The 11,105-nt window shown below is 41.0% G+C and overlaps 1 protein-coding gene across 1 annotated transcript; it reads right to left on the bottom strand.

The window, feature by feature from the left end:
* Nucleotides 1–253: 253 nt before the first annotated feature.
* Nucleotides 254–10,920, bottom strand: CETN2 (centrin 2). The gene is made up of 5 exons (XM_082262510.1): nt 10,862–10,920; nt 7,623–7,781; nt 6,811–6,939; nt 4,571–4,708; nt 254–566 (listed from the first exon to the last, which is right to left on the bottom strand). Exons 1-5 carry the CDS (start codon nt 10,862–10,864, stop codon nt 477–479), a joined length of 519 nt encoding a protein of 172 aa, XP_082118636.1. The 5' UTR covers nt 10,865–10,920; the 3' UTR covers nt 254–476.
* Nucleotides 10,921–11,105: the final 185 nt, after the last annotated feature.

The following is an 11,105-nucleotide window of genomic DNA, read 5'->3' as shown; positions in this document are numbered from 1 at the left end:
AAACCATAGCAGAGAGCAGGTATGATGTGTTTGTCATTTAAAAAAAATAAAAATACAGTCTTTAGAATCACTTAAATGAATGCCGCTCTAAAATTGTCTGCCAGTGTTACTTCTACTCTCTGAACACGGTTATTGAACACAGCACTGTATTCTCTATTTGGTTCAACAGTTCGAGGAAAGCACTTTAAGGCAAAGATGATTAAGCGCCAATAACTGGCCACAATCACCAATACCATGGATACATGTTATATCATTTTTCTTTTTTTAAACAAACTCCTGGTATACACTGGGACATGGCAGACTGATTTGATTGGCACATTATGTAGTGCTAAGATGCCAGCTGTGCTATAAGAAAGACTGTCAATGTAGGAGAGGTTGGTAGGACACAGTTGTGCTTCATATCTCAGTTCCTGTATATTGAAGACATGCTTATCACTGAGGCAGGAGGCTTGTGGAATCATGTCTTGTAGGACCGCTCAGTACAGACTGGTCTTCTTCATTATCCTGAGGAACTCCTGTTCATTCACTTCCCCATCTCCATCTCGGTCAGCTTCATCAATCATCTCCTACAGCGAAAAAAATAAAAAATAAATAAAAGGAGGACTAATAAACTGATGGAGCTGGCAACATAGCCCTGGAACACGGTTGGACAGGTCATACTAAAACAGTTCCAAGTCACAAAGCAGTGAAAGGATTCCTATCACCTATTTGGCAGTTATCACAGGCTTTTACGCTTTTTGAGAAAAAAAAAAAAAAGAAAATTAACTATTTAATAAAATCCATACCCAAACTTCCATTAGCATGGTACATTCGTTTTCAGTGCTGAAAAACCTGTGATTTCCAGCGCAGAGTGATGCTAAAATGGAAGGCCATCCTCAAACCAACCTGTATCCCCAACTAAACCTCAAGGAAAGCTAACCCCTTATTTGCACACTTGCCTCTCCTTTACTAGGATTCTCTGTGCCAGTGAGAAATCCTTCCTGCACAGAGCACCACTTGTACTGGCACTTACATTTTCTCTTAACCTCTACCTGCTCCTCCCACTGCATTTGTATGATACTAAACAGGTATGCTTAAAGCTGAACCCCAGGCAGAAAGAAAAACGAATGTATTGATAAAAGGGTTCTACAAATTCGAATAGCTAAAAAGTGCACCTCTACCCAGACTATAGGCAATAAAGTCTTTACATATTCTTTAGTCAATATAAATTCTTACCAAGCAGTAAAAAGCTTTAAAACAAGCTATCATTGAGCCCTCTAGCTGCATGTACTGTGCAGTCATTCATCTTCAAAGATCACAGCAGAAACTCTGAAGCTGGTTTTCAGTTTTTTTTTTTTTTTAACAGCTTGGCAGCTAATGTTTGTTTATATCAGAGGGCTGACAGACAGCAACGTTTCTGCAGCAATAGAAAATATAGGGGAAAGGAACTATGATTTCAGTGCCTCTGTTGTGGACTTTGAAAGTGAAGTTCTCCACATTGCAGTCAGCTAGAGAGAATAATGAGGATTTGTTTCAAAGTGATGTTACTGTTTGTTTTTGAATATCTGAATATTTTAATGAGCATAGTCTGGGCACAGGTTCACTTAAAAGTACCTGCAACAGCTTTGAAATCAGCATTTTGTAAACCCCATGCACAGCAGGACAAAAGCTGGTTGAGGGACGGCCAGCAAGAGGAGACATTGACACTTTGCCACAATATATACAGGCGCATCTCAAAAAATTATAATAATCAAAAAGTTAATTTATTTCAGTAATTTAATTCAAAATTGAATATTATTAATATATTATATTAATATAATATTAATATATAATATATAATATTAAATATATATATACCGTATTTTCCGGCGTATAAGACGACCCCCCTATTACATGATCTACCGGTAATACTTATACTTAGGTTACCTTGGAGATATTATACTCGGCGTATAAGACGACCTCCCATTTTTAGGGGATTTTTTTGAGGTTCAAAAGTAGTCTTATACGCCAGAAAATACAGTATATATATATATATATATATATATATATATATATATATATATATATATATATATATATATATATATATATATATTATATATATATATATATATACACACACACACATGCACACATATACACACACACACACACACTCTTGTGTGTAATGAATCTATATATATTTTTTTTTTCCATTCATTCCACACTGCGTGATATAGTTCAAGCATTCATTTCTTTTAATATTGAGGAATATGGCTTACAGCTAACCCAAAATTTAGTATCTCAGAAAATTAGAATATTGCATAAGATCAACAAAAAAAAGATTTTTTAATACAGAAATGTTGGCTAACTGAAAAGTGTGTCCATGTACAGTATAGTATGCACTCAATACTTGGTCGCAGGTCCTTTTGTATATATTACTGCATCAATGTGACGTGGCATGGAGGTGATCAGCCTGTGGCACTGCTGAGGTGTTATGGAAGCACAGGTTGCTTTGATAGCGGCTTTCAGCTCATCTGCATTGTTGGGTCTGGTGTCTCTCATCTTACTCTTGACAATACCCCACAGATTCTCTATGGGGTTTAGGTCAGGTGAGTTTGCTGGCCAATCAAGCACAGTGATAACATAATCATTAAACCAGGAACTGGTACTTTTGGCAGTGTAGGCAGGTGCCAAGTCCTGCTGGAAAATAAAATCAGCATCTCTATAAGGCTCGTCAGCAGAGGGAAGCATGAAGTGATTTCGAATTTCCTGGTAGAGGGCTGCGCTTACTTTGGACTTAATAAAACACAGTGGACCAACACCAGCAGCTCCCCAAATCGTCACTGACTGTGGAAACTTCACATTGGACCTCATGCAACTTGAAATCTGTGCCTCTCCACTCTTCCTCCAGTCTCTAGGATCTTGATTTCCAAATGAAATGCAAAAATGTACTTTCATCCAAAAAGAGGACGTTGGTCCACTGAGAAATAGTCCAGTCCTTTTTCTCCTTAGCCCAGGTAAGATGCTTCTGACGTTCAGGAGTGGTTTGATACAAGTAATGGGACAGTTGTATCCCATGTCCTGGAAACGTCTGTGTGTGGTGGCTCTTGAAGCACTAACACCAGCCGTAGTTCACTCCTTGTGAATCTCCCCCAAATTCTTGAATGGCCTTTGCTTCACAATCCTCTCAAGGCTGCGGTTATCTCTGTTGCTTGTGTCCCTTTTTTTCTACCACATTTTTTCTTCCACTCAACTTTCCATGAATGTTGATATAGCACTCCCAACAGCCAGCTTCTTTAGCAGTGACCTGTTGTGACTTACCCTACTTGTGGAGGGTGTCAGTGACTGTCTTCTGGACATCTGTCAAGTCAGCAGTCTTCCCCATGATTGTGTAACCTATTGAACTAGACTGAGACAATTTAAAGGCTCAGTAAACCTTTACAGGTTAATTAGCTTATAAGGCTCCATGTACACGGGACGCTGGAAATGGCCGTTTAGGAGCAGTTGGGCGTTTTTTTCAGAAGCCCCTGAACCCATCTACATTTTATCTTATCTGTCCATGTACACCAGGTCGTTTACAGTCATTTGCAGGCAGATGCCTTCAGAGACTGTTTTTAGAACGCAATTATTTGCGTTCGAACGCGTTTCCCGGCGTTTCAAACGCACAAACGCGTCCGAACGCATCTGAACGCGTTGACCCGCGTTTAGCGTTCGCGTTTTTCCATTTTAAAGGGGAATAATTTTTTTGACCTCTAGGAGCGCTTCTAAACGCAAACGCCGCTAAACGCCCGCTAAACGCGGGTACAAATGCGACCGAACGGACGTTTCAAACGTCCTAAAAATTCCAGCATTCAAAGGGACTTTTAACAACGTCCCGTGTACATGGAGCCTTAGTGTGTGACACCACGAGTCTATAATATTGAACTTTTACAAAATATTCTAGTTTTCTCAGATACTGAATTTTGGGTTTTTTACTGGATGTAAGCCATAATCCTAAAAATTAAAAAATGAATGCTTGAAATAGATCACTTTGTGAATCTATATAAATTATAGGAGTTTCACTTTTGAAATTGAATTACTGAAATAAATTAACTTTTTGATGATATTCAAATTTTTTGAGCTGCACCTGTTTGTAGCTAGAGGAAACATGCTGATTGGAGAAGACCATATTTAGAGGAGGAGTGACATCATCACTTTGCGGTTATAGGTTATACCTTTATTTTCCAATGAGCAGGATAGGTATGCGTTCCAGGACTTGATTGCATATATTTCAAATTTAGCTGTTTGGATTTCAGCTTTAAAACACAGGAATGTAATCCACACTTCATGGTTACAAATAGAATGCATTACGTTCTTTTTATTTTCTACTAATTTGGCTAATGAATGTTTAATACACCAAAATAATAAGATGTTAGCCTTCAGTGTTCCTACAGCCATTAAATCTACAAATTCTGAAAACTGCTGCCCTCTGCTGTGTGAACTCAATTATTACCATCCTTATCAAAATATTCACTGAATGCTCTGAAGTTAAAATCAGAAAAACAGAGATGGAATCAAGTTAATAAAAGAAAAAATATAGTTCTGAATAATAATCAATCAATCAACAAACCTGCAGCTCTTCATCGGTCAGATTTTCCCCAAGCTCCTTTGCAACTCTTTTAAGATTTTTAAAAGAAATCTTTCCAGTTTCATCGTCATCAAACAACCGAAAGGCTTTCATGATCTCTTCTTTTGAATCTTTTTCGGCCTGGAAAAAAGGGGATTTTTAAATTTATGTAATTAATGATTCCGCTATAAACAAAGTTATCTCAACATGTTAGTTCAGTTAGTAAAAATTCTGTATGTTAGATTAAGTTAATGGTGCCCATGGTAATTGATAAATGAAAAAAAAAAAAAAAAGTATGGCAGGCAATCTAAAAATTCAAAAATTGCTTTCTTATCAGTTATGGTTTCAACTGTAAGAACAGGAACAATTAAAGCCCAAACTTAGCCAATCACTTACATACTTTTTTCCAAAAGTCCTCAGGATGGTCACAAAATACACAAGTGACTTGCTAACTTGGGACTAAGCCCAGAGTTGGGCTTTACAGTGCCTTGAAAGTATTCATACTCCTTGAAATTTTCCACATTTTGTCATGTTACAATCATAAATGTATTTAATTAGGATTTTATGTAATAGTAGGAAAATAGATGGTTTTCAAGTTTTTCCAAATAAATATCTGAAAAGTGTGGCGTACATTTGTATTCAGCCCCCTTTACTCTGATACCCCTAACTAAAATCTAGCAGGACCAATTGCTTTCAGAAGTCACCTAAGTAGCAAAGTGTGTAATTTAATTTCCGTATAAATACAACTGCTCTGTGAAGCCCTCAGAGGTTTGTTAGAGAACCTTAGTGAACAAACAGCATCACGAAGGCCAAGGAACACACCAGACAGATCAGGGATAAAAAGAGAGGAGAAGTTTAAAGTAGGGTTAAGTTATAAAAAAATATCCCAAGCTTTGAATATCTCACGGCACACTATTCAATCCATCATCCAAAAATGGAAAGCGTATGGCACAAATTCAAACCTACCAAGACATGACCATCCACATAAAACCAAGACGGGCAAGGAAAGCATTAATCAGAGAAGCACTTGTAGCTGTAATTGCTGGGAAAGGTGGTTCTACAAAGTATTGACTCAGGGGGCTGAATACAAATGTACGCCACACTTTTCACATATTTATTTTTTAAAAATGTTGAAACCATTTATCATTTTCCTTCCACTTCACAATTGTGTGCCACTTTGTGTTGGTCTATCACATAAAATCCCAATAAAATACATTTACATTTTTTGGTTGCAACATGACACAATGTGGAAAATTTCAAGGAGTATAAATACTTTTTCAAGGCCCTGTAATTGCTCCGGTCCTTACAGTTGAAACAATAAGGTTTCATGTACACGGGACGTTCGAAAACCTCTCCTGAACACTGGAACTCGACAGCTAGTAACCGACTATTAAAAACGTCTGTTTTGCCGCATTTACATGCCGTGTATATCGCCGTTTGTGTTTAGAAGCGTTTTTACATTGTAAAATGGTCAGAAATGTATCCCCATTAAAAACACCTATAAATGAAATGTTTACAAACACGAGTTACCACCTTTAGACGCATTTGCACGCGGTTACAAGCATTTGGCCTTTCAAATGCCAAGAAAGTTCCGTCTGAATGCATTTTTTGCTTTCAAAAAAATGCCACTAAATTCAACTGCCTCTAAGCCACTAAAAATGACTCAGTGTACATGGACAGATAAGATAACAGAAAAAAAACACCCAACTACTCCTAAACGTCCGTTTATTAGCAGCAGTGTACATGAGGCCTAAATGATAAGAACGCACATTTTTTAAGTTTAGATTGCCTGCCATATTATTTTTCTCATTCATCAATTACCATGGCTACCATTAACATATTGTAACATACAGAACGTTTACTAGCTGAACTAATACTTGTTGATAACTTTAAGAGAGCATCGATGACATGATGATGTCCACAGACCTTGAAAGACATCTGTGCGGGTTAATGCACAGATGTCTATTAAAGTCGCCAAAAGTAGACCTACTTTTGGAAATCAGTGCGGCACCACAAAGTCAGTGTTGCACCCCGTGGGACGCTCCCATTGCCAGCAATAGGCTGCGATTCGACCTGTCAGATCACATGTTAAATCACGCTGATGTGAATGGTGGCTTAAACCTCGAAGCTGATTGATTATGCACAGCTGCACCAGATCCTGTGTGCACCAGCTGTAGTACATGTCCCCCTTTGTGTTCTGGAAACGTTTTCCCTCTCCCTTGTAGGCAGTATGTAGAACTCACCATCTTCTGGGTCATTGAAGACAGAAAATCACTGAAGCTGATTTTGCCGGTCCCCTCCTTATCAATATCTGAAATCATCTTCTTTATTTCCTCCTTCTTGGGCTCAAATCCAAGCGCTCGCATGGCAACCTGCAATGGTTCAAATATGTTAGCGTTTAAGAGAAAAACTGACCTCCTGTGCTAACAATCATTCATGCAAATGCTCACATTTTAAAGCCTCGTTTACAGCAGTAAAATTCATCCACAGCTTCGATATAGTGCATGCAAACTACTGTAAAATTTTCATCACTGCCAATAAATTTATTACATATACACATGCCCCACTATGATGTATTGTTCTTCTATTTTTATCTGTTCATGACCCCCCTTCCCCCAGCCCAGTAAGGACTGCCTGAGCATCACTGGCAATCTGCTTGTGCCATTTCCCCCCATTCTCACCATCTACTAATAGAGGAGGGGGAGCGGTCCTAGCAGCACGTCATCAGGAGGATGTGCCAGAACCCGAAAGAGCCGGCGCAGCCTCCGGATGTTTGCAAAGGGGAGCATAATGATGCTGGGCCTGGTGGCAGCTGCAGAAAGGAGGGTCTCAGCAGGACAATGCTGGATCTGTTGTGTGGATAAGAATCTGAACTATGGCCGTCCCAGCATCAGGTAACCATGGGACGCTGACTTTGTACAGCATGGACTATTCTATTACAAAAAATAATAATTACTTTTAAATGTGATGAATAAAAGGTGAGGTTGTCCTACTGATAATTAATTTGATATTTGCACTGATTATGTGTTTAACTAATTTGTATTTGAACCTTCACCTTTAGTTCCTTAACATCGATCGTTCCTGTGCCGTCAGTATCAAACAGATCAAAAGCCTCTCGAATCTCCTGCATCTGCTCCTCAGTCATTTCCGTCTTTGGAACGGTCTTTTTCCTCTGAGTTGTCACTCCCAACGATGGTTTCTTGTAATTGGATGCCTGCAGGTCAGTAAAAATAGAAAATCTAGGAAAATTAAGTTTTATACTTTTATGTTATTTTTACTTATTTATATTAAACAGGGAGACATGTTCTGTGCCTACGTGTAATGTAGTTTATTATGTTCTAGTGAGCTTGCTACTCACTTCAAAAGGTAGGTACAGAAACAAGCAAGATGCTTGTTTCATAGAGGCAGAGCAAGACTGAGAAATGTCAGCATGGTGCAGGGCTGCTTAATACCATATTCATTCCACTAACTCCAGCACAAGGCTTGTAAATATGACTACACCCAATACACCCAACAATCACTTTTTAAAGTGGAGCTAAAGCCAAAACTTTTTTTTTTTAGTTTTGGATCGAGTGGAGATGGATACAGTGGTCCCCAACCTTTCTGGTACCAGGGACCGGTTTCGCGGCAGCCAGTTTTTCTAGGAACTGGGAGGGGGTTCAGGCTGGTTGGCAACGGGATATTAATGGAATTGATCCTCAGCCACTTTTCACACCACAACCCCCCTTTACATTAAAGTTCCCCCTTTAGAGGAGTCCCACAATTTCCTCAGTACCCCTTCACATCACAGCCCCCCCCCCCCCTTAACATTATAGTGCCTCCTTACAGTGCCCCTTTAAAGTGCAGGCCCCTTTATATTAATGTTACAAGGTCACATATTTTAGCTGCTGACTTTTAATATTAGGACACTTACCTGTCCTGGAGTCCAGCAATGTTTCCATCGGCTGTCGGGTGCTGCCGCCGCCAATGCCGGTGAGGGAACTCGGCAGTGAAGCCTTACGGCTTCACGGTCGGGTCCCTAATGCGCATGCGCAAAGTACGCTGCGCTTTTGGATTGGTTTGGCGGCGGGGGAAGGAGGAGGGAACCAAACTAAAACCATTAAATAGAAGATTTTAGTTCCTCTATAATCTAAAGTGGGACTTTAGTCAGGAACTAAAAGTCCTGCTAGATCACTTCAGGCTGCCCCCCTTCTAGCTATGTAAACATAAATAATAAGTGTCTATACAGCTGTAGCAATATTTCCAGGCATTGGGCCTGATGTGGGTCTGCCATGGTCACCGGTAACACCAACAGCACATTAAGCTGATTGCCCAAGTGTGAGATTTGAGTCAAAGAAAAGTCCGGCATCTTGGTTTTGTTTTGTTTATTTTATATGGGGATGGGAGAAGGGAATGAGTGGGATACTCCTCTGGCTCAACTAGGTACAAACTGGGACACTTTGAGAAAAAATGCCTTTCAGCGCTGACTTGACGCCGGCTGGATGCCGACCAACGCTTCCTGGCGCTTGAGATCACTGACTTGCTGTACTGTATTGAAAACTGACTTCTGACACTCTGGTTAGCTCAAAGGTCCTTGACTGTACTGAAGACTGACTTCTGACACTCTGGTTAGCTCAAAAGTCCTTGACACTGCTCCCTCCAGTCCTTCCTGACTGAGGTAGCCTTTAGTAACACTGCTGCTGCAACTCTCAACACTGTACACTGCACGCTGTACACTTCCACTGTACACTGAATACTTCAGGGCCCAACCACTGGCACCCCTTTTACTCTTCCTGCACGGGCTAACTAGCTCCCGGATCCCTCTGACCTTCTCCGGAGTGGTCCCCTCTCACTAGTCAGACCCCCCAGGGGCAGTTTGCAGTGCTCACAACTGGGAATGCTTTCCTGAAACTCAACCCCTCTCAGCTCCGCTGGTCCTCAGCACACCGGATCCTCTCTGCAGCTCAGCTCAGCCCTCTGTCCCCTCAGGCAAGCCGCCCGGGACACTCGATTCCTCTGACAGGAGGAGAGACAGCCGTACTGTCCCTCCTGGGACTCTGCTTCCCGCCAAAGACGCTGCGTCATGTGCTCCCCTCAAACTTATACCCACTCCCAGAATGCTGTGCGGCAGACTCTGCCTTTCTGAGGTAGATACAAGCCTGGGTGTGCCATTGGCCGGGTTTCCTCCACTGCCCAATGAAAGCCCTCATTGAGCACAGCGGGGAGACTCTCCAGTCTCAACAGCCACACCTGGGAATCATGACAACCTAGCTGAAAATCATGGCCCTGCTAATAGGCAGACAAGGCCTACTACACTTTACCTAGCACCTACCTTGTAGGGTGCTACACAGCTTTATATCCGGTAATACACTGTCTCACCCTGCTCTGCACATGCTCAGTTGCTTTATATTTTTAGGCATTTTTAGTTTTGAGTTTAAAGGGGCCGATACGCTGACAGCCTTAAAGCAGAATGAAACCCTCCTATCCTTTACAGCCAAGGAAGCTGCCTAAGTTTGATCTGCAAATCCAATGGTGCTGCACGTGTGATCAGTTATGACACCAGACATTTGATGGTATGACAGTTTGGTTGAGGACACAAGCAAATGTGACAGCAATCCTGGCATTTCAGGAATGTATCTTGTATTTTGAAACTGTTAAATTGATGGGTTTAGTTCCGCTTTATGATTTACTGCTGTTCAGGGGCGCTTGGCTTTAGCAAAATGGCAGCCTCCAGCAAGAAGAAACATGAGGCAATTTACAGCACACGCTCATTTTGGTAGCATCATTATTAATGTGGAATGGATGTTCCCTGCTTAAGAATATTATTTTTAGTAAGCTGTTACGGGTAAAGGTCTGCTTTAACTCTAAATACCAGATCTATTTGATGGTAGTTGATACCAAGGACACACAGGGATCCCATGACAAATCATGTTCTGTCCAGCTGTCATTTCCCATGTATACTGTGCAGCGTTCTCATTCTTTTCACCGGTGACACCGATCCCCCTGTACAATCAATGTGGAATATGCAGTAATGTGTGATGGCAGTGGTTTATAAGTAGATCTTACTGCACCAGGATTTTGAAATTGGAATGTTAGTCATGCCAACCAATCAGAACCCTTCTTGTATTCTCTATCTACAGTTTGGCTAGATTAGGGAAAGTCATCATTGGTCTAGATGAGAACAGCTCAATTTTCTTCCCCATCTAAGTAGACCCACATTATATCCCTGATCTGTCTGACACTGTACCATGCCATGGAGCACAAACCTCTATACAGGCACAACCTGCACACACATCATTATTACACATCACTCACCATATCGCACAGGCCTGATATTACTCTCCCGCGACCCACCCGCCTCCTCCTGCACGCTGCCAAAGCCGTCCATAAACAACCAATCACCGTTCAAGAAATCTGTGATACCTTTTCCTATTGGTGTGCTGTCAGAATTCCTGCCAATAAGTACACAACGATTATTCTTCATCGGAACGAGGCTTGAAACTCATGTGCGCTTCCTGTATACAGTGGGCGCACAAAAATGACGTAACGGTGGGTTGCC

Source organism: Pelophylax lessonae (genome assembly GCF_965119305.1).
Source record: "Pelophylax lessonae genome assembly, chromosome: 7".
Taxonomy (NCBI): domain Eukaryota; kingdom Metazoa; phylum Chordata; class Amphibia; order Anura; family Ranidae; genus Pelophylax; species Pelophylax lessonae.
This window is presented reverse-complemented; position numbering and strand designations above follow the sequence as displayed.

Bases quoted from the DNA above. Each gene is read 5' to 3' on its own strand.
- CETN2 (XM_082262510.1), bottom strand. The intron at 6,940-7,622 runs GTGAAGGTTCAA...GAACCATTGCAG, and splicing joins TCGATGTTAAGGAACTAAAG to GTTGCCATGCGAGCGCTTGG. The intron at 567-4,570 runs GTTTGTTGATTG...TTTTCGCTGTAG, and splicing joins TGACCGATGAAGAGCTGCAG to GAGATGATTGATGAAGCTGA.